Consider the following 24679-nt stretch of genomic DNA (forward strand, 5'->3'; position numbering starts at 1 on the left):
AAATTGTAATTTTACATTTGTGTTTTGGAATTAATGAGATACATGGCACACGTGGGTTAGATATAAAGTTTGACTAAGCTTATCACCTCCTGAGTCAAATGAAATGGACTTTCTCCTCTAAATCGCAGAAAGAAAGTGAATAAGTGTATATCCGAATATACTATTGCTTAAAACATGACATTGTTTGAATTTGGATTGTATAGTCACTGAACGCAAAACTAAATACTTAGAATCGGTCTCCTATAAATGTTAAGATACTGAAATACAAACTATGGGCCAAAGTTAATGGCAAAGGACCAGTGTTCAGGGTTCTACTTCACTACTAGATGGAACTAAATCCACACACTGCTCCTTTAATAGCTGACATGTGAATAGTTTAAACTCCAAAACTAGAGTTATATCTGTGAGTGAACAAGCATTTCTCCATTCTGCACTTATCAAATCTAGATAACAGTCGCTGACAATTTGCCACTTGATAATCTGTTCTGTGTGCAACGTGGTAAGTCCTGTAAATGGTCTGAGAGTGATAATGTTGTTCGCTTAAATCATGAATTCACTTAAAAACAAAATCAATTATTATTCCAACATTTAATAAGCTCTTTAGTGATCATTGGTACATTAGTTACTTTTCTTGAATATACAAACAATATACAACAATTTCATATTTCAGTGGAAAAAGACGTCCAAGTGCGTCTCACAGACTAAAATCATGTCCAGTCATAGACCATCAGAAATACATGGTATTGATTGGATGAGAACCTGTCAAGATGAACTTGGCATGTAACACATGGATATCATTTGACAACATGGTGATTGTTTGTAAGAACCTATTGAAGCCTTAACCCATCCTTTCAGGTTCTTATACTGGGACTGTAACTGTGGCGCATGGGCTACATTTTTAGGAGGTTAATAATAGTGACAGAGATTTTCTCCTTTTACTTCAGCGCATCCTCATACAACAGCTCATATGGTATCTTACGGAAAAGTTACTCCTCATTTTTTGTGCGATTTCCAACGGAAATCCAGTGCAACACATGGCAATTTCTGTAATATGCATACAGTCTTATCAAAATAAACAAAGGAAACAACTAAGGTAGGTTAAGGCAACAAAATTACTTAGGTTTCCTAAAAGATCGTGAAGAAAGAATGGTTTAGAAAAAAGATTGTGAAATACTTAAAGGGGTTTTTAGGGGAGTTTTTCCTGTTGTGAGGGAAGGAAGAGGATGTGAATGTGCACAGATTGTAAAGCCCTCTGAGGCAAATTTGTAATTTGTGATTCTGGGCTATTAAACTGAATTGAATTGAACTTAGTAAGGTTTAGGCAATAGTATTACTTTGGCTTGTAAAAGATAGTGAAATACTATCATGAAGTACTTAGTTAGGTTTAAGAAGAGATCTTGGTTTGGGTAAAATAACTACAGAAGTGGCATTACTTATGTAAGAAGTCACGTGACAAATAAATCAAAGATGACTTCACGTTTCACGCGACATACGGAAGACGGTCTCCTGGGTTTTTGCGGCCATTATACATTGTGGTTTATGATAAAGTGTTTTCATTCAAATTTATTTCGTGGGATATCTAGGAATTACAGCGCATTGACTTTCATAGGCATAGCTACTAATGTTGTATTAGAACAGCCTGACTTGATCAGTTCCAGAGAAAATCTACATAAGGTATCAGTTTATGGGGCAGTTGGACTGGAAGGGCAATTTACAATTTAATTTTCAGTTTTTTTCAATTTGAATAGATCATAGTGTTTATTAATACTAAAATAGGTACAAAGCATTAGGCTTTTAACTAAAATAAGTGCTGTTAATTTACTATACTTCCTGTATGTACTATTGAGCTCTTCTCCACGCATACACAGAATACTATGTAATGTGTGCGTGACTCTGCATGTGATGTTCAGGGTCTCTTCCGCTCAGGGTTTTGGACCACAAACAGGGCAACAGTCCCCTCATCTCTCTGCCACTGGTACCTACAGAAGAAGGAACAATATGTGAGGTTATTACTGCCAAATCAGCGCTTTTAAAACCACATCTGAATGTACAGGAAGCCAAATTACAGAATTGACTTACTGGCTCTGTTCAGGAACGAGTAGACTGTCTCCTGCAGAAAGACTGAACTCCTGCTCGTTCACAGTAACTCTGGAGGACCCCTCCTGAGAGACGAGGGGAGACGACGATGAGATAAAGACAAGGACAGATCAGGACTGGTTGGACGTATGATGCTACAGAAAGGAAAAGCACATTTAGTGAACTTACCATTTGCCAGATCCACACGTCGCTTCGCCGCACTGCCGTCTCCGTCAGCCCGGGTCCAAACACCATCACCTGTCATGATGCACAGAGCATCACCATCAACATCTGCAGCTTGTTAATTAACAATCAAATCCACTGTCACTTGTTTTTATCTATAATGCCATACTGAACACCAAATAACTTTTTTTTTCAAACATGTTTCCAGGTCAACAGGTCATGATTAAATAATTAAAACTCTGCCATTCTTTTTCTATTGGCAGTAATATTTAGATATATAAATATATAGTACTTTCAAAATATAAACATGTTCTCCACTAAATCTTATTTTTATTTAACCCAAAAAATATTAAATATCGAAGCAAATGTTCCATGTTACAATAACTTTAATTGCTGTGTATTCTATACACATGGTATCTAGTCCATGTCTCTTTTGGTGCTCTTCCTGACGTTTCTCCCTTTATATCCTTGTTTAAAACGAGGCTATTGCGTGAATGCCAGGACACAACCTTAAGCTATGGGGTAGGAGAAATGCAAAGTTTTACTTGGAGCTGCCATGTTGGAGGGTTACAATAGATAGCATTAGAAATAACAGGGATGGTGTCTGCCCAGGTGCTATTTAGGTACGCTTGAATGGATGGCAACAGAACTTTATCAAATATAAAGCATCTGTTTATGGTCTTTTCATTAAAGAGCTTTTCAATAATTGCAGAATTATAATTTTCGCCATTACAGTAGGCTACTATGTCACTCTTCGGAAGTCCAAATATGGTCCACTGGTTGCCAAAAACCAAGATGGCGACGGCCAAAATTCCGAACTGGAGGCTTTAAAACCGTGGTCAACAAACCAACAGGTGAGGTAAGGAAGAATATGTCCACTTCTTATCTACAGTTTATGGTGCAGACCGGATTTTACTGTGCATGTGTTATACCCTAATTATATGACGAATCTCCTCTTTAAACCTTGGTTGGTAAAATAGAGAGTAGTTCCTATCAGAATCAAGGATTTAAGGATTGGAGGGCAATGTTGTACATATTTAGAAAGCCCCTTGAGGGAAATGTGGGATTTGGGGCATCATTGATAAAACTACAACAGCTTTGCCTGAATAAAATAGTCTAAATTAGCAAAAACTACTATATAAATCAGCATCTATCTGATAAATAGTTTACTTTTTTTTTTTTTTTTTTTGAGCCGGATGCTCAGTATTAAATAATTCTAATACACATTTTATTTAATAAAACAAGAAGCTGAAACTGTGAAACCTTTACCAAAAGCCATGTGATGATGTGATTCGCAGTACCTCTGTCTCAAACTGAGCTCCGAACATGTCGATGGGACTGCCACTGGACAGGGACGGCCTCTGCCTGTCCAACCAGTCCCTGAACGAGAAAGGGGACATCACGTTCATGGTGTTCAGCTGGAACGGGGGATCTACAAAGACTTCACCTGCTCACCCAAAGACAAGCACAAAGACACCAGTTCAAAACTGACAGAGATCAGACTCCAGATTAGACATTTATTACAGGAATCACAAGAAATGTCTCACTTGGATCAGGCTTTCCTGTTTTGGCCTGCTTTGATGCCATGAACCTGCAACGACAAACTGCCATAAAAACAGATAACCTGATCTGATCGAGAATGTTTGTAAGTGAGTAGAAGGGAAGATGTCTTACTCTTTGATTATTGGCACCAGCTGGGTTCCCAGATTCTGACAGTAAAACCATTTCTCGTACAGGATGTTGGTGGTGTTGTCCACAAAGTACCTGAAGGCACCAGCACACACTCATGTTATTGTAGATCTTAAATATATACAGCGGGTAAAATAAGTATTGAACACGTCACCATTTTTCTCAGTAAATATATTTCTAAAGGTGCTATTGACATGACATTTTCACCAGATGTCGGTAACAACCCAAGTAATCCATACATACAAAGAAAACCAAACAAATAATTCAGAAATGAAGTTATGTGTAATAAAATGGAATGACACAGGGAAAAAGTATTGAACACATGAAGAAAGGGAGGTGCAAAAAGGCATGGAAAGCCAAGACACCAGCTGAAATCTATCAGTAATTAGAAAGCAATCATGCCCCTTGTCAGTGCAAATTAATATCAGCTGGTTCAGTCCCAACTGATGGCCTATAAAAAGGTGTCTCATTACCAAGGTGTCACACAAGAAACATCTCATGATGGGTAAAAGCAAAGAGCTCTCTCAAGACCTTCGCAACCTTATTGTTGCAAAACATACTGATGGCATTGGTTACAGAAGGATTTCTAAACTTCTGAATGTTCCAGTGAGCACTGTTGGGGCCATAATCTGGAAGTGGAAAGAACATCCTTTCACCATAAACCGGCCACGACCAGGTGCTCCTCGCAAGATTTCTGACAGAAGAGTGAGGAATTATCAGAAGAGTTGTCCAAGAGCCAAGGGCCACTTGTGGAGAGCTTCAGAAAGACCTGGAATTAGCAGGTACAATTGTTTCAAAGAAAACAATAAGTAATGCACTCAACCGCCGTGGCCTGTATGCACGCTCACCACGCAAGACTCCATTGCTGAAGAAAAAGCATGTTGAAGCTCGTTTAAAGTTTGCTGCACAACATTTAGACAAGCCTGTGAAATACTGGGAGAATATAGTCTGGTCAGATGAGACCGAAATTGAACTCTTTGGATGCCATAATACACACCATGTTTGGAGGTCAAATGGCACTGCTGTTTTTCAGCATACGGCACTGGCAAACTTCATATAATTGAAGGAAGGATAAAAATCTGCTGCCATCTACCAGGATGATGAAGATGAAACGAGGGTGGACATTTCAGCAAGACAATGATCCCAAACACACAGCCAAGGAAACTCTCAATTGGTTTCAGAGAAAGAAAATAAAGCTGCTAGAATGGCCCAGCCAATCACCTGACTTGAATCCAATAGAAAATCTATGGAAAGAACTAAAGATCAGAGTTCATAGAAGAGGCCCACAGAACGGGGCCAAAATCACACCTGAGCAATGCATGCGACTAGTTTCTCCATACAGGAGGCGTCTTGAAGCTGTCATTACCAACAAAGGCTTTTGTACGAAGTATTAAATATTAAATAAATGTCATTTCATTTTATTACACATAACTTAATTTCTGAACTATTTGTTTTTTTCTTTGTCATTGGATTTTATTACATCTGGTGAAAATTTCATGTCAATAGCACCTTTAGAAATATACTTACTGAGAAAAACGTGTTCATTTGTTTGGTTTTATATATATATATATATATGTTTGTTACTTTCTCACTGAATGCTATGGTTTATTTGGACACAGTGAGATTATTTGCATTGCACGTCCCAGTTTAGTGAACGACTTTTGTCCACTGATTTAATGCATTTCTGACAACTTTGTCCTATACAATGTCATAATATTGCCATTGAAGGTAAAAACAATCACGGAGTTGGAGGAGGAATTAATTTAGTAAAATTAAAATCGTAAATTTACGAGAGAAAGATCTAGGATATTCACTGAGATTATAAAGTCATACATTTGCGAAAAACAAACTCAGTTATTCTTTGAGATTAAAGTGCAGAATTTACAAGAAATAAAATCTGGTATTCTTATAAATTTAAGTGGTAAATTTACACAGAAAAGCCTCAAAGTCTTTGAATTTAAAGTGATACATTTCCAAGAAGTAACTCAAGATATTCTTAAATATGTAGGTGGTAAATTTACAAGAAGGAAATAAAATTGTATTTCCTTTAATTGAAAATTGGTTCATTTGTCAGTTTTTTTTATTATTAGTCCTCTATCCACTGCTATCATCTGCTAAAAAAGATGTGAGAAGAGAAGAGAGAAGACGAGAAGGAGATCTAGTTAACCTCAGGCAGTCGGTCTCGGTCAGCAGCCGTCTCCTCTCCACCACCAGTCCCACAGTGTTGGCCTGTCTCTGGGGGAGTGGGGGATCCGAGCCGGCAGCAGGAACATCTGAACGAGGAAGAAAAGAATGGAATGCAGATTGTCGGAGCAAAACAGTGTGGATGAGGCAAAGTTCATCACACACGTTATACTGATGAAGGTGCACTGCAGCAGTGTAAATGTGAAATCCTGATTCATTAGGAGCTTACCTCTCCCTCCTTGATGTGCACGTCCTTGTGTTTCCCATTTTCAATCACCTTCAGACACATGTCCCCCTTCACCTGGTAGAACAGCTATAAAGGAAGAAAAAATATCATTACATTAAAGGTTTTACACACAGAACGTCTTGGAAAGTATCACTGCATATGTGAAAAATAAGTTATATAGAGCCTTTTTATGACTCCAGGGGATTAGACTGTATATTAGAGGTGGACCTAAGTCCCTGTGATGTCACCCATTGTTTTGTGGACTACGGTTCTGAGGCCTCGAGTCTGGCATTTTGGCCATCACCATCCTGATTTTTAGGCGACGCCATCTTGAAAGGGTGGAGCAAAGGACGGTGGAACGCTAAATAAGACCTTTTTAGATGACCAAAATGTTACAATTAACTTTCAAGAACAGAAAACACACTGTAAAAGGGTCAATATTATATATTTTTGCTGCTTGATTACATCATTTCATTATCAGACATTATTACATAAATATCTAGGATGGTGCAGAAAAGTCTAAAAATGTAACCCACGTATCAACAAAGGATGCTAACAACAATAGTGAGTGGTGGAGTTTGCCCTGTTTGTTGGGAAAGACCAGTATCAAATATTTGATTGGACATTTGATTGGACCACTAAAAAGTGGGCGGGCTTAGAGACTGTTGGCTCCACACACACCTCTCTTGTTGCTTCCTCTCTAGTTGCTAAAAGATGCAGATTTATTGATGAAAGGACAATATTATTGGTTGTAATTCATCAGTACTAGCTGACTTAAGCGCACTTCATACTTTGTTTAAAATGAACAATCTACTTTTTGTAATTCTGTCTGCACATATTACTAAATAATGGTTTAGAAATTTTTTTTACATTTCATCTGGACTTAACCTGTGAGGTTGAGCTATGAATGTAAAGCAGATAAATGGAGAACTGAAGGTTAAAATGAAATCATCACTGACAGAAGAAATGAGTACTTCTCTCTCACCTCCTCCCCTTCCTCTAAATGATAATCCTTCCTGGTGTTGGGACCTCCGACAAACATGATGATCAACTGGGAAAAGTGCCTGTGAGACAGGTGTTGAACACAATTTGGTACATTGACACTTTTTCAAATCTGAGTTTTAAAGTTGTGAAACACTGATTCAAGAAAGAGCAACAATGTTGCTAATATGAAAAGTGAAACCACTCACATGAGCTTGTTGCACACCGGTGGCAGGAAAGCATTCTCGTTAGCTGCAATCCAGTTCTCCACATTCACAAGAGGTGAGTCGCTCATTTTTCCAAACTGACTGTGTTAAACCTCTTTGACTCTGCTGCTCCGAGCAGTTTAAACAAAGTTACTACACTGAAAGTCCAGAATGCAGAAGTGCATGTAGGGTTGAAGGGGAGGAGTTCAGCTCACCAGAACAGGTGAAAGGTTGCTTGCACAGTCATAATAGGTAACATAGTGTTGTCCTGATGTGACTCTGCAGACCGATTGGAATCTGTTGCAACACTGAGGTTCAGGCTGGCAACAAGTTTTTCCTGGACAAGTCAATGCACAGTAATGCCAGAACTTCATGCAACATAAAAGCACAGAAACAATGTTTGAAATAGCTTTAGAATAGCAACGCATTGGGGGTTCAAAAGTTTATAAAGCAGTTTTTGTCTTAGCCTAATATAAATCTTTCCGTGTAAATTTATAGAGCACAACAAAGTTCTAACTACCTTTTATGAGATATTGAGTTTATTATTATATTAAATTGTATATAAACCAAATAAATCCAAACAAAATGTCCCTTTTACAGTTTTTCACAATTGTTAACACACGTTTCTCAAAACAATAACGGCTTTCTCAAAACTGCACACACAAAACTGAAAACCTCACACACAAAATGCTAAACCTGACACTCCCTTTGCAAGATGACTCTTTGCCATCAAATCTCTTAACTGTTCACAAAATGGAACTTGTGTTTTCATTTGGTACACACAGCCATATTTTCAAATGACACACACATGAGTCCTGGCCCCTCAGTGGTGGAATGAACTCCCCACCGACGTCAGGACAGCAGAGTCGCTGCCCATCTTTAGGCGCAGGCTGAAAACTCACCTCTTCAGGAAGTACTACCCTGAGCCTTCCTCGTAGCACTTATTGTATTCGTATTAGTTGCTGCACTTACTGTATTTGTATCAGTTCGCTGCACTTATTGAATTTGTATTTGTTTACTGCACTTATCCTATTCGTAGTAGTTTGTAGCACTTACTATATTCGTATTAGTCTGTTGCAATTATTGTTTTCGTAGTAATCTGCCTCTGCACTATACTTTTGCTCTGGCTTATGCTTTGAGATGCTTGTTTAAGAAAGGAGATGCACTTATGACTTCTGGTGACTAGTAGTTCTCTTGAATACCTATGTTGAATACACTTATTGTAAGTCGCTTTGGATAAAAGCGTCTGCTAAATGACTGTAATGTAATGTAATGTAATGTAGTATCAGGGAGTGCTGTGATGATGAAAAGCCACTGCACTGTGTAAATCACTATAGGTGTAGATAACACTGTTGTTATTGCTTGCAGCCATATGCTGTTAATCACAGGTTTATATATATGACAACAAACTGTTGTGAAATGTCCCAAAGCTTTTATATGATCAACCATGGCCAACAGCTCCATCTAGTGGTCAGTTTGAATCATCACTACACCTGGTGGAAAATGAGCTCAAACAAATAGTTCTCATCAACTATGAACGACTTCAGTGTAGCAATGACAAATGATCAATATGATAATGTATCTTTTAATGGAATCATAACTTCTTTAAATCATATATTTGGATACCTTAACTCACTTTTACGTCGTCTAAATTGACAATAACCAGGAAATACTGTTGATTTCTGCTTCTGGGAATACCCTGGTGTAGTTAAATCAACTTATTTTCTTAATCAGATGTTCTGTATTTGTGGGACATTTTGTTTGGATTTATTTGGTTTATATACAATTTAATATAATAATAAACTCAATATCTCATAAAAGGTAGTTAGAACTTTGTTGTGCTCTATAAATTTACACGGAAAGATTTATATTAGGCTAAGACAAAAACTGCTTTATAAACTTTTGAACCCCCAATGTGTTGCTATTCTAAAGCTATTTCAAACATTGTTTCTGTGCTTTTATGTTGCATGAAGTTCTGACATTACTGTGCATTGACTTGTCCAGGAAAAACTTGTTGCCAGCCTGAACCTCAGTGTTGCAACAGATTCCAATCTGTCTGCAGAGTCACATCAGGACAACACTATGTTACCTATTATGACTGTGCAAGCAACCTTTCACCTGTTCTGGTGAGCTGAACTTCTCCCCCTTCAACCCTACATGCACTTCTGCATTTTTGACTTTCAGTGTAGTAACTTTGTTTAAACTGCTCGGAGCAGCAGAGTCAAAGAGGTTTAACACAGTCAGTTTGGAAAAATGAGCGACTCACCTCTTGTGAATGTGGAGAACTGGATTGCAGCTAACGAGAATGCTTTCCTGCCACCAGTGTGCAACAAGCTCATGTGAGTGGTTTCACTTTTCATATTAGCAACATTGTTGCTCTTTCTTGAATCAGTGTTTCACAACTTTAAAACTCAGATTTGAAAAAGTGTCAATGTACCAAATTGTGTTCAACACCTGTCTCACAGGCACTTTTCCCAGTTGAACATCATGTTTGTCGGAGGTCCCAACACCAGGAAGGATTATCATTTAGAGGAAGGGGAGGAGGTGAGAGAGAAGTACTCATTTCTTCTGTCAGTGAGGATTTCATTTTAACCTTCAGTTCTCCATTTATCTGCTTTACATTCATAGCTCAACCTCACAGGTTAAGTCCAGATGAAATCTAAAAAACCTTTCTAAACCATTATTTAGTAATATGTGCAGACAGAATTACAAAAAGTAGATTGTTCATTTTAAACAAAGTATGAAGTGGGCTTAAGTCAGCTAGTACTGATGAATTACAACCAATAATATTGTCCTTTCATCAATAAATCTGCGTCTTTTAGCAACTAGAGAGGAAGCAACTAGAGAGGTGTGTGTGGAGCCAACAGTCTCTAAGCCCGCCCACTTTTTAGTGGTCCAATCAAATGTCCAATCAAATATTTGATACTGGTCTTTCCCAACAAACAGGGCAAACTCCACCACTCACTATTGTTGTTAGCATCCTTTGTTGACACGTGGGTTACATTTTTAGACTTTTCTGCACCATCCTAGATATTTATGTAATAATGTCTGATAATGAAATGATGTAATCAAGCAGCAAAAATATATAATATTGACCCTTTTACAGTGTGTTTTCTGTTCTTGAAAGTTAAATGTAACATTTTGGTCATCTAAAAAGGTCTTATTTAGCGTTCCACCGTCCTTTGCTCCACCCTTTCAAGATGGCGTCGCCTAAAAATCAGGATGGTGATGGCCAAAATGCCAGACTCGAGGCCTCAGAACCGTAGTCCACAAAACAATGGGTGACATCACAGGGACTTAGGTCCACCTCTAATATACAGTCTAATCCCCTGGAGTCATAAAAAGGCTCTATATAACTTATTTTTCACATATGCAGTGATACTTTCCAAGACGTTCTGTGTGTAAAACCTTTAATGTAATGATATTTTTTCTTCCTTTATAGCTGTTCTACCAGGTGAAGGGGGACATGTGTCTGAAGGTGATTGAAAATGGGAAACACAAGGACGTGCACATCAAGGAGGGAGAGGTAAGCTCCTAATGAATCAGGATTTCACATTTACACTGCTGCAGTGCACCTTCATCAGTATAACGGGTGTGATGAACTTTGCCTCATCCACACTGTTTTGCTCCGACAATCTGCATTCCATTCTTTTCTTCCTCGTTCAGATGTTCCTGCTGCCGGCTCGGATCCCCCACTCCCCCCAGAGACAGGCCAACACTGTGGGACTGGTGGTGGAGAGGAGACGGCTGCTGACCGAGACCGACTGCCTGAGGTTAACTAGATCTCCTTCTCGTCTTCTCTCTTCTCTTCTCACATCTTTTTTAGCAGATGATAGCAGTGGATAGAGGACTAATAATAAAAAAAACTGACAAATGAACCAATTTTCAATTAAAGGAAATACAATTTTATTTCCTTCTTGTAAATTTACCACCTACATATTTAAGAATATCTTGAGTTACTTCTTGGAAATGTATCACTTTAAATTCAAAGACTATCTGAGGCTTTTCTGTGTAAATTTACCACTTAAATTTATAAGAATACCAGATTTTATTTCTTGTAAATTCTGCACTTTAATCTCAAAGAATAACTGAGTTTGTTTTTCGCAAATGTATGACTTTATAATCTCAGTGAATATCCTAGATCTTTCTCTCGTAAATTTACGATTTTAATTTTACTAAATTAATTCCTCCTCCAACTCCGTGATTGTTTTTACCTTCAATGGCAATATTATGACATTGTATAGGACAAAGTTGTCAGAAATGCATTAAATCAGTGGACAAAAGTCGTTCACTAAACTGGGACGTGCAATGCAAATAATCTCACTGTGTCCAAATAAACCATAGCATTCAGTGAGAAAGTAACAAACATATATATATATATATATATATATATATATATATATTTATATATACAGCGGGTAAAACAAGTATTGAACACGTCACCATTTTTCTCAGTAAGTATATTTCTAAAGGTGCTATTGACATGAAATTTTCACCAGATGTCGGTAACAACCCAAGTAATCCATACATACAAAGAAAACCAAACAAATGAGTTCAGAAATTAAGTTATGTGTAATAAAATGAAATGACACAGGGAAAAAGTATTGAACACGCTTACTGAAATTTATTTAATACTTCGTACAAAAGCCTTTGTTGGTAATGACAGCTTCAAGACGCCTCCTGTATGGAGAAACTAGTCGCATGCATTGCTCAGGTGTGATTTTGGCCCATTCTTCCACACAAACAGTCTTCAAATCTTGAAGATTCCGTGGGCCTCTTCTATGAACTTTGATCTTTAGTTCTTTCCATAGATTTTCTATTGGATTCAAGTCAGGTGATTGGCTGGGCCATTCTAGCAGCTTTATTTTCTTTCTCTGAAACCAATTGAGAGTTTCCTTGGCTGTGTGTTTGGGATCATTGTCTTGCTGAAATGTCCACCCTCGTTTCATCTTCATCATCCTGGTAGATGGCAGCAGATTTTTATCCTTCCTTCAATTATATGAAGTTTGCCAGTGCCGTATGCTGAAAAACAGCAGTGCCATTTGACCTCCAAACATGGTGTGTATTATGGCATCCAAAGAGTTCAATTTTGGTCTCATCTGACCAGACTATATTCTCCCAGTATTTCACAGGCTTGTCTAAATGTTGTGCAGCAAACTTTAAACGAGCTTCAACATGCTTTTTCTTCAGCAATGGAGTCTTGCGTGGTGAGCGTGCATACAGGCCACGGCGGTTGAGTGCATTACTTATTGTTTTCTTTGAAACAATTGTACCTGCTAATTCCAGGTCTTTCTGAAGCTCTCCACAAGTGGTCCTTGGCTCTTGGACAACTCTTCTGATAATTATTTTCACTCTTCTGTCAGAAATCTTGCGAGGAGCACCTGGTTGTGGCCGGTTTATGGTGAAAGGATGTTCTTTCCACTTCCGGATTATGGCCCCAACAGTGCTCACTGGAACATTCAGAAGTTTAGAAATCCTTCTGTAACCAATGCCATCAGTATGTTTTGCAACAATAAGGTTGCGAAGGTCTTGAGAGAGCTCTTTGCTTTTACCCATCATGAGATGTTTCTTGTGTGACACCTTGGTAATGAGACACCTTTTTATAGGCCATCAGTTGGGACTGAACCAGCTGATATTCATTTGCACTGACAAGGGGCAGGATTGCTTTCTAATTACTGATAGATTTCAGCTGGTGTCTTGGCTTTCCATGTCTTTTTGCACCTCCCTTTCTTCATGTGTTCAATACTTTTTCCCTGTGTCATTCCATTTTATTACACATAACTTAATTTCTGAATTATTTGTTTGGTTTTCTTTGTATGTATGGATTACTTGGGTTGTTACCGACATCTGGTGAAAATTTCATGTCAATAGCACCTTTAGAAATATATTTACTGAGAAAAATGGTGACGTGTTCAATACTTATTTTACCCGCTGTATATATTTAAGATCTACAATAACATGAGTGTGTGCTGGTGCCTTCAGGTACTATGTGGACAACACCACCAACATCCTGTACGAGAAATGGTTTTACTGTCAGAATCTGGGAACCCAGCTGGTGCCAATAATCAAAGAGTAAGACATCTTCCCTTCTACTCACTTACAAACATTCTCGATCAGATCAGGTTATCTGTTTTTATGGCAGTTTGTCGTTGCAGGTTCATGGCATCAAAGCAGGCCAAAACAGGAAAGCCTGATCCAAGTGAGACATTTCTTGTGATTCCTGTAATAAATGTCTAATCTGGAGTCTGATCTCTGTCAGTTTTGAACTGGTGTCTTTGTGCTTGTCTTTGGGTGAGCAGGTGAAGTCTTTGTAGATCCCCCCGTTCCAGCTGAACACCATGAACGTGATGTCCCCTTTCTCGTTCAGGGACTGGTTGGACAGGCAGAGGCCGTCCCTGTCCAGTGGCAGTCCCATCGACATGTTCGGAGCTCAGTTTGAGACAGAGGTACTGCGAATCACATCATCACATGGCTTTTGGTAAAGGTTTCACAGTTTCAGCTTCTTGTTTTATTAAATAAAATGTGTATTAGAATTATTTAATACTGAGCATCTGGCTCAAAAAAAAAAAAGTAAACTATTTATCAGATAGATGCTGATTTATATAGTAGTTTTTGCTAATTTAGACTATTTTATTCAGGCAAAGCTGTTGTAGTTTTATCAATGATGCCCCAAATCCCACATTTCCCTCAAGGGGCTTTCTAAATATGTACAACATTGCCCTCCAATCCTTAAATCCTTGATTCTGATAGGAACTACTCTCTATTTTACCAACCAAGGTTTAAAGAGGAGATTCGTCATATAATTAGGGTATAACACATGCACAGTAAAATCCGGTCTGCACCATAAACTGTAGATAAGAAGTGGACATATTCTTCCTTACCTCACCTGTTGGTTTGTTGACCACGGTTTTAAAGCCTCCAGTTCGGAATTTTGGCCGTCGCCATCTTGGTTTTTGGCAACCAGTGGACCATATTTGGACTTCCGAAGAGTGACATAGTAGCCTACTGTAATGGCGAAAATTATAATTCTGCAATTATTGAAAAGCTCTTTAATGAAAAGACCATAAACAGATGCTTTATATTTGATAAAGTTCTGTTGCCATCCATTCAAGCGTACCTAAATAGCACCTGGGCAGACACCATCCCTGTTATTTCTAATGCTATCTATTGTAACCCTCCAACATGGCAGCTCCAAGTAAAACTTTGCATTTCTCCTACCCCATAGCTTAAGGTTGTGTCCTGGCATTCACGCAATAGCCTCGTTTTAAACAAGGATATAAAGGGAGAAACGTCAGGAAGAGCACCAAAAGAGACATGGACTAGATACCATGTGTATAGAATACACAGCAATTAAAGTTATTGTAACATGGAACATTTGCTTCGATATTTAATATTTTTTGGGTTAAATAAAAATAAGATTTAGTGGAGAACATGTTTATATTTTGAAAGTACTATATATTTATATATCTAAATATTACTGCCAATAGAAAAAGAATGGCAGAGTTTTAATTATTTAATCATGACCTGTTGACCTGGAAACATGTTTGAAAAAAAGTTATTTGGTGTTCAGTATGGCATTATAGATAAAAACAAGTGACTGGATTTGATTGTTAATTAACAAGCTGCAGATGTTGATGGTGATGCTCTGTGCATCATGACAGGTGATGGTGTTTGGACCCGGGCTGACGGAGACGGCAGTGCGGCAAAGCGACGTGTGGATCTGGCAAATGGTAAGTTCACTAAATGTGCTTTTCCTTTCTGTAGCATCATACGTCCAACCAGTCCTGATCTGTCCTTGTCTTTATCTCATCGTCGTCTCCCCTCGTCTCTCAGGAGGGGTCCTCCAGAGTTACTGTGAACGAGCAGGAGTTCAGTCTTTCTGCAGGAGACAGTCTACTCGTTCCTGAACAGAGCCAGTAAGTCAATTCTGTAATTTGGCTTCCTGTACATTCAGATGTGGTTTTAAAAGTGCTGATTTGGCAGTAATAACCTCACATATTGTTCCTTCTTCTGTAGGTACCAGTGGCAGAGAGATGAGGGGACTGTTGCCCTGTTTGTGGTCCAAAACCCTGAGCGGAAGAGACCCTGAACATCACATGCAGAGTCACGCACACATTACATAGTATTCTGTGTATGCGTGGAGAAGAGCTCAATAGTACATACAGGAAGTATAGTAAATTAACAGCACTTATTTTAGTTAAAAGCCTAATGCTTTGTACCTATTTTAGTATTAATAAACACTATGATCTATTCAAATTGAAAAAAACTGAAAATTAAATTGTAAATTGCCCTTCCAGTCCAACTGCCCCATAAACTGATACCTTATGTAGATTTTCTCTGGAACTGATCAAGTCAGGCTGTTCTAATACAACATTAGTAGCTATGCCTATGAAAGTCAATGCGCTGTAATTCCTAGATATCCCACGAAATAAATTTGAATGAAAACACTTTATCATAAACCACAATGTATAATGGCCGCAAAAACCCAGGAGACCGTCTTCCGTATGTCGCGTGAAACGTGAAGTCATCTTTGATTTATTTGTCACGTGACTTCTTACATAAGTAATGCCACTTCTGTAGTTATTTTACCCAAACCAAGATCTCTTCTTAAACCTAACTAAGTACTTCATGATAGTATTTCACTATCTTTTACAAGCCAAAGTAATACCTTACTAAGTATTTCACAATCTTTTTTCTAAACCATTCTTTCTTCACGATCTTTTAGGAAACCTAAGTAATTTTGTTGCCTTAACCTACCTTAGTTGTTTCCTCTGTTTATTTTGATAAGACTGTATGCATATTACAGAAATTGCCATGTGTTGCACTGGATTTCCGTTGGAAATCGCACAAAAAATGAGGAGTAACTTTTCCGTAAGATACCATATGAGCTGTTGTATGAGGATGCGCTGAAGTAAAAGGAGAAAATCTCTGTCACTATTATTAACCTCCTAAAAATGTAGCCCATGCGCCACAGTTACAGTCCCAGTATAAGAACCTGAAAGGATGGGTTAAGGCTTCAATAGGTTCTTACAAACAATCACCATGTTGTCAAATGATATCCATGTGTTACATGCCAAGTTCATCTTGACAGGTTCTCATCCAATCAATACCATGTATTTCTGATGGTCTATGACTGGACATGATTTTAGTCTGTGAGACGCACTTGGACGTCTTTTTCCACTGAAATATGAAATTGTTGTATATTGTTTGTATATTTACAGAAAAGTAACTAATGTACCAATGATCACTAAAGAGCTTATTAAATGTTGGAATAATAATTGATTTTGTTTTTAAGTGAATTCATGATTTAAGCGAACAAAATTATCACTCTCAGACCATTTACAGGACTTACCACGTTGCACACAGAACAGATTATCAAGTGGCAAATTGTCAGCGACTGTTATCTAGATTTGATAAGTGCAGAATGGAGAAATGCTTGTTCACTCACAGATATAACTCTAGTTTTGGAGTTTAAACTATTCACATGTCAGCTATTAAAGGAGCAGTGTGTGGATTTAGTTCCATCTAGTAGTGAAGTAGAACCCTGAACACTGGTCCTTTGCCATTAACTTTGGCCCATAGTTTGTATTTCAGTATCTTAACATTTATAGGAGACCGATTCTAAGTATTTAGTTTTGCGTTCAGTGACTATACAATCCAAATTCAAACAATGTCATGTTTTAAGCAATAGTATATTCGGATATACACTTATTCACTTTCTTTCTGCGATTTAGAGGAGAAAGTCCATTTCATTTGACTCAGGAGGTGATAAGCTTAGCTTATCGTAAAAAAAATGGTCAAACTTTATATCTAACCCACGTGTGCCATGTATCTCATTAATTCCAAAACACAAATGTAAAATTACAATTTGTGTTTTTACGGGGTGTTCCATGCTTGAACAATTTATTGGCAACTAGCAGACGAGCGCAGTGACAGCCATCAAGCCTCACTCCAAGAATTCGTTACGCCTGGCTGAGTTATAGTCCAGCACAAAACTCACGTAACACTCAGGCTGCAACCTCCGGTTCTGCAGAGTGGAGCCAATGCGAAAGTGCCTTAAACTTGCATTATCTTTACTGACCAGCAGGGGGCGTCTCCTCCAGTTGCAAAAAGAAGTCAGATTGTTTAGAAGTCTATGAGAAAATGACTCTACTTCTAACTTGATTTTTTACCTCAGTAAACATTTTAATCATGAGTTTATGGTCTCAATCACTAGTTTCAAGTCTTCTTCAATAAAGCATGATGTTCATTTAGTAAATTATGGTCACATTTAGAGTAAAATAGACCATAAAGTAGGGTATAATTTAGGGAGGGCTTACTGTGATTGACAGATTTCTGCCGCTACCAGAGACGTAAACTCCTCCGAATTCACCGGTTAAAAATTGTCAAGATGGCATGGACATAAAGCTGAACTCAAGGCTTCATAACGGCAGTCCACAAACCAATGGGTGACGTCAAGACTACTACGTCCACTTCTTATATACAGTTTATGGCAAAACCACAACTTGCTGTTTTTAGCACTGTGGTTTTGTCTAAGCTAGCTCTTTCTCTCCTTTTCAAGTCTATGAGCAAATCTAAGCTAAGCGTCTCCTGGCTGCTTCGTTTAAATGTACAGATATGAAAACAGTGTCCATATTACTAATATCTAACTCCTAGCAAAAAAGCTTATTAGCTTATTTCCCCAACAGGCCATACTATAACTTTAGAGTTTTCCTAGCATTCAATGGTTCTGTCTTATTTAGTCTGCAAGGAAAAAAAACACTCACAGATTGAGTTGAAAAATGTGTCATATTTACTGGCACAACTGAGGGATATGCAACATGTGCACCAACTTTTTAAACATCAAAATGTCCAAAACAATGTCCATAAATGCTTTGTAGTTGCTTTTGGAAGCCCAGTTTTCCAGACTGCTACCAGTTCAGTTGTGCAGTCTTATCCTCAGAGTGTTCACGATCACATGCTGCTCAGCTATGAATCCTGCCACAGTCCAGGGCAGTGCGTACTCCAGAGTCACCAGTCCTCCCAGGTTGTAGCTGTGACCTGAATAGTCCCAGGGACAGGCCCCCAGCAAACTCAGCCCCACCCCCAGCTGAACTCCCACAGGTAGATGAACGCGGTGTAGGCCGCCAGACGCGCCGGCAGCGGGAGACGGCGAGCCAGCAGACGGGCTCTCAGGATCTCAATGAGGTAGATGGCGATGGCGTACATGGGCAGCGCCCACAGGCTGCTGTGGCCCGCCAGCCTCCTGTCCTGGGTTCTGCACCAGTCCCACACGGCGGTGAAGGCCACCTCACAGAGGCAGCCATGCAGTGCGTACACGTAGAGACGAGCTACGGCAGTGAGAGGACGACTCGGTGCCGCTGGGGCTTCGTCATCAACACCAGGCCCTGTTTTAAGGAAGCTGTTATTTACACAACGTTTTCGCACCAAAATTTCCAAAATGTTGCAAAAGGGATGTTCACAAAAACAAACATGTGATGGTACAATTACAAGCTTCTAGATAAAGTTAGCAAAGGTTCTTTACGTTTTTAAATATTATAAGGTAAAACAATGAATCCATAACAACCTCACTGAAACTACAACACTTCAAAAAATACCCTGCAAAAAAATTGTGTTTGACACACAAAACCCATAAACCCACAAATTGTCATTTTTATTCTACATTTTTATACTTGTTAAACACATGAGACATTACATTACATTACATTACAGTCATTTAGCAGACGCTTTTATCCAAAGCGACTTACAATCAGTAGTATATTACATATCAGACATGTAATTAGTGAGCTTTAAAGAAAAACTTCACCACCAAAATGACCATTTGTATATCAATTACGCACCACACGTTACCATGAGTTCTTGAAGAACACTTTGTTCTTCCACATAGTCACACGCTGCACAGGCACGCTACTCGTCCATGCAATACTTTTCAGTGAAGATAGATGTGTTCGGGAAGTAGTGAGCAGATAAATGAGACTTGGACTTTGGAGTTTGTAAACAGAGGTCCTGATATAGTTTTGCAGCTAAGAATTATCTATTTTCTATTCTCTTCGCTGTGTGAGTGATAGACAAATGATCATTTAAAGGGTGGAGTATTCCTTTAAAAGAGCTGAGAGGTCGTTTACCTTTGGACAGAGCCAGTCAGAGCCAATCGTTATGCTATGCTAAGCTAACCCGCTGCTGGCTCCAGCTACAAATTTACTGCACAAACTTGAGAGTGGCGCCAATCTTCTCATCTAACTAATGACAAGAAAATGAATAAGCATACGTCCCAAAATGTTCAACTACTCCTTTAAGTTGTAATAACAAGTAAACTTCTTAAGTTACATCTACTATGTAGATACGTATGTATTGTCTATACAGGAAATGCTAAATTGCCTCATTGACAGGTGTTGCCGTCAGTACATTTGTTGACCATTTAAATCTAATAAATGATACATTAATAAAGGGTGCATGTTTCTCAGCTGATCATAATTCAAACTATGGCGCTGTTTTACTTTTGTGCTAACAGTGATGTAATGACATAGATTCACATTAACATTAATGACTGATTTACAGTAGCTCTTGCCTGTTGTTGGTCCCTGTATTTAAAAAACTGTCAGTTATTTTTGGAGCGATAGCAGCTTGACATCCTGTGCTTTATGAATTACTGCAACAATTACAATACTGAGATGTATTTTCTTATAAAAACGTTACCCCCTATTGTTACCCTTGCTCACTGAGAGTTGTATTATTGACAAAGTTAATCACGGAATTCTCCAGTCTAAACAATTCATTTTTAATGTTTTTTTTTGTATTGCTTTTAAATGGGTGGAGCCATAGCTCTTATACCACTCTCTTTATTGAGAAAACACAGTATTTCTATGATCCCATTTTTTTTTTTTAAAGGTTTCATTGAAATGTTAGAACAAAATATGTTAATGTATGTTAAACTTGCTCCCCTTTATTCTAGATTTTCTTCTCAACATTATAATACGGGCCTTCAGTGAGTATGTGCAGTCATGTTCCAACCAACACACAGCGCAGTGCACATGCTCCATTGTGGATTAACAGGCTTATAGCCCAGTTTAGCCCAGTTAAAGGCTTGGAGAATCTTCAACAAGTTGTCTCTCTGCACTACAACAAAGTACAATTTACCAATAACAAATCCACTGGCTGACCGTCCCTGACAGTAAACCATTTCTCCTAAAAATAGTCAAACAATAGTCTCATAATAGAATTGAATCAAACTCCATCACTTGGCGGACTTTAGACCGAGATTAGGATGCAACGGCAACAGACGACATATTAACCCTCAAAGTGTGGCCCTTTCACTATAACTTAACATAATAAATTAAACACGGTAATAATTCTCACCTTGGTCATTACTACCTTGCGTTCTCCTCACGTTTAGCTTTCTTGCCTCCATCCCCTGGTCAGAATATGGATCCCTGTGCCTTTGTAATCCTTCTGCTTCCCTGTGTGTGTTCTGTGTGTGTGTGTGTGTGTGTGTGAGTGTGTGGATCTTGGGCTAAACATTAAGCGGCTCCCTGTTATCACAGCGATGCCTCTGTCACAGGCTGAGGTCATGAACCAAAAGGAGAGACCTGGGAATCTAAAACCTGGACCCACCTGAAGAACACAAAACCCTCTGTGTGCAGTATTGATCTCCCATTGGGAGGCTGTGGCTACGTGAATAGTTTCTTTTGAGCAGTACAGTAGACATAGAATATGTGAGATGTGTGAAGGCGAAGGCGAAGGGTTATCAGTGGACTGCAGCGGCCGGGTGTTTCGGGGAAGCTGCCCAAAATATTCTCAAACTATTAATAGATGATAGAAAAATGTTGGTTCCCAACCTACCAGCAGTTGTGATAAATATTTGTTTATAATATTTCAGATTTAAGTAGATTGTTTGTCATGTGAAATATTTAAATTTGTCAGTCCCTCAAATCTCTTTTTATTATTAAAACAAATTCGAGACTCAGCTAATTCAAAAGTTTCTTGAGTGATATGTTCAAGTTGCATGTTTGGATGTTGAGATACTGTGTGCCTTTGTAGAGGTAGAGCCTTAATTTCAATGCATTTGTCACATTAAATGTCAGGTTTGTGTGATTTAATGGATTGATAAGATAAATGCAATATTTGATTCATATTTTTCATTATTATTATATAATAATACAATTTGTTTCTCATTGGTTATTATTCATTGTAAATATTGTCCGTACATTTTGATTATTTACTTTACCAAATACATTTTTTAAGGTAACTTTTATTACTGCAAGTTCAACTGTTAAACTGCTTTTTCATCTGCAATAAAAATAAATGAGTAACTAGAATTAACTCACTAAGCACCAACACGTGAAGCTGCCAGCACACATATAAACACACACTATCTAAATATGGAAGCTGAGCTGTACCGGTACAGTTTCACACATGCACAGTGTACAGTGCAGCCATAAAGTGTCTCTTGGAGCAGATGTCAGTCCTAACATGGTGCCACTGCTGCGTCCTGTGTGTTTGTTCTGTGTGTACTCTAATAAAACAGTTCGATGAATGGCGGACCTTTAGATCAGAGTCCAGTGATTCTAGCAAACACACCTTCAGGGCTTGGGACTGCGCCGCTGTACGGGAATCAATGACCATAAAGTTATCGAGCAGACAAAGGTCGGACTCTTCGCTCATGGGTGAGCCGGGCTGACTCTGTGTGTGTTGCATTGTTGGATGTTGAATTGTCAGCAAAAATATTTGGTTAGGTAAATTAGCGTTTTCTTTCTCAGAGAGCCAAGAGAGCCTTCACCTGTTGCTCTTTTTAAGTCACTCATCATCAATGTTGAGTCGGTCTAGTGTGGTAAATTGAACGCACATAAATTAGATTAAAATGAACTGAAATGAACAAAGATGAGATGAGATGAGGGAAGATGAGAAGAAACAGGTATAGATATGATAATGTTAGATTATAGAAGATGAGTGATGAAGAGGTTTGAGAAGATGAGATGACATAATAAGATGTTAGAAGATGAGATGACGAGAGGTGAGAAGATGAGATGAAATAATGAGATGGGATAAGATAAGAGATGATAGGATGGGAGAAGATGAGATGGGAGCAGATGAGATGATGTGATTAGATGTGAGAAGATGAGATGAGGAGATGTGAGAAGATGACATGACGAGATGTGAGAAGATGAGATAAGGTGAGGAGATGTGAGAAGATGAGATGACGAGATGTGAGAAGATGACATGACGAGATGTGAGAAGATGAGATGACGAGATGTGAGAAGATGACATGACGAGATGTGAAGAAGATGACGAGATGTGAGAAGATGAGATGACGAGATGTGGGAAGATGAGATGATGAGATGTGAGAAGATGAGATGACGAGATGTGAGAAGATGAGATGACGATGAAAGATGTGTTTAGAAGGTGAGATGACAATATGTGAGAAGATAAGATTACATACTGAGTTGTGAGAAGATGATGATATGATTAGATGTGAGAAGATGAGATGAAGCGTTGTGAGCAGCTGAGAAGACATGATGAGATGTTAGAAGATGTGAGATGAGATGATGAGAGAAGAGTATACAAATTTGAATTAATAATTAAAACTTTTGACACTTTGCTACATTGTGAGAAGTCATGATTGTTAAAACTTTGGGGTAGTATGATAGATATATTGAAGATATAGATATATTGAAGACTGAGTGTCCTCGATATCCTTGACCCATCCTACTCTCTGAAGACTTGCTTTATATTGAACGCACAACCACAGACATGTAATGTTACGTATGTTTAAGATCGGGACTACCACAGTGGGGATGACCGTTGAAGGAAAAAACGACCGTACATACTGACTTATTGTTATGCTGTTCATTCTGTACACATGACATCTATTGCATTCTGTCCATCCTGGGAGAAGGATCCCTCCTCTGTCGTTCTTAAAGAGGTTTTTCCTTTTTTCTCCCTGTTAAAGGGGTTTTTAGGGGAGTTTTTCCTGTGACTGATGTGAGGGAAGGACAGAGGATGTCACATGTGCACAGATTGTAAAGCCCTCTGAGGCAAATTTGTAATTTGTGATTCTGGGCTATACAAAATAAACTGAATTGAATTGAATTGAATTATTTAGGCGTAAATTGAAATTTGGTATCATTATGGCACTGCTCGTATAATTTACTTTCTGCTCGGAAACCCAGGGGACATGTTTTCGTGTGACACATCAATCATTTCACACTAACGTAAGCATAAACGTTTGTGTGTGAAGGTTTTGCACACAGCGTTTAAGAAGTAAACGAATACAATGCAATATGTATACTGACAGATGACGCTGATGTGTGCTTAAAAACCCAACTGCGGAGTGGACACAGTGAGCTCCAGTGGCGCAATCGGTTAGCGCGCGGTACTTATATGACAGTACATTGTAGAGCAATGCCGAGGTTGTGAGTTCGAGCCTCACCTGGAGCAGTGTTTTGATATCGTGTGTAATTGGAAGTAGCGAACTTTTGAAATCCAATTTACAACGGAATTGTTGGGGTTTGCCACTGGGACTTAAGCAACCGTTGACAACAATAAGTCAAGAGATACACAGCTTGTAATATGAAATATAGAAAGGCACAAATAATCACCAAGTCTGCCCAACAACATATTGGGCAAAAATGTCTATCTTTATTTTGTTGTATAGTATGTGTATTTATTGTCTGTGTCTGTGTAGTTGTATAGTATGTGTATTTATTGTCTGTGTAGTTGTATAGTATGTGTATTTATTGTCTGTGTCTGTGTAGTTGTATAGTATGTGTATTTATTGTCTGTGTCTGTGTAGTTGTATTGTATTTATTGTCTGTGTATTTAGTTTTATTGTCTGTGTAGTTGTATAGTATGTGTATTTATTGTCTGTGTAGTTGTATAGTATGTGTATTTATTGTCTGTGTAGTTGTATAGTATGTGTATTTATTGTCTGTAGTTGTATAGTATGTGTATTTATTTGTAGTTGTATAGTATGTGTATTTATTGTCTGTGTAGTTGTATAGTATGTGTAGTTGTATAGTATAGTATGTGTATTTATTGTCTGTGTCTGTGTAGTTGTATAGTATGTGTATTTATTGTCTGTGTCTGTAGTTGTATAGTATGTGTATTTATTGTCTGTGTAGTTGTATAGTATGTGTAT

At 38.3% G+C, this 24679-nt stretch overlaps 1 protein-coding gene, 1 non-coding gene and 2 pseudogenes across 2 annotated transcripts; 2 read left to right on the forward strand and 2 right to left on the reverse strand.

Annotated features, from left to right (window-relative positions):
* Nucleotides 1–1729: 1729 nt before the first annotated feature.
* On the reverse strand, nucleotides 1730–7704 carry LOC129092185 (3-hydroxyanthranilate 3,4-dioxygenase-like; annotated as a pseudogene).
* Nucleotides 7705–9722: 2018 nt separating this feature from the next.
* On the forward strand, nucleotides 9723–15811 carry LOC129092219 (3-hydroxyanthranilate 3,4-dioxygenase-like). The gene is made up of 10 exons (XM_054600072.1): nucleotides 9723–9884; nucleotides 10011–10089; nucleotides 10988–11071; nucleotides 11212–11318; nucleotides 13528–13617; nucleotides 13701–13758; nucleotides 13860–13991; nucleotides 15207–15275; nucleotides 15379–15461; nucleotides 15562–15811. The coding sequence occupies exons 1-10, from the start codon at nucleotides 9799–9801 to the stop codon at nucleotides 15632–15634; spliced, it is 861 nt and encodes a 286-aa protein (XP_054456047.1). The 5' UTR covers nucleotides 9723–9798; the 3' UTR covers nucleotides 15635–15811.
* Nucleotides 15812–18314: 2503 nt separating this feature from the next.
* On the reverse strand, nucleotides 18315–21054 carry LOC129092610 (transmembrane protein 229B-like; annotated as a pseudogene).
* Nucleotides 21055–23885: 2831 nt separating this feature from the next.
* On the forward strand, nucleotides 23886–23979 carry trnai-uau (transfer RNA isoleucine (anticodon UAU)). Its single transcript has 2 exons — nucleotides 23886–23923; nucleotides 23944–23979. It is a non-coding gene; the product is annotated as a tRNA-Ile (tRNA).
* Nucleotides 23980–24679: the final 700 nt, after the last annotated feature.

Source organism: Anoplopoma fimbria, chromosome 6 (genome assembly GCF_027596085.1).
Source record: "Anoplopoma fimbria isolate UVic2021 breed Golden Eagle Sablefish chromosome 6, Afim_UVic_2022, whole genome shotgun sequence".
Lineage (NCBI taxonomy): Eukaryota > Metazoa > Chordata > Actinopteri > Perciformes > Anoplopomatidae > Anoplopoma > Anoplopoma fimbria.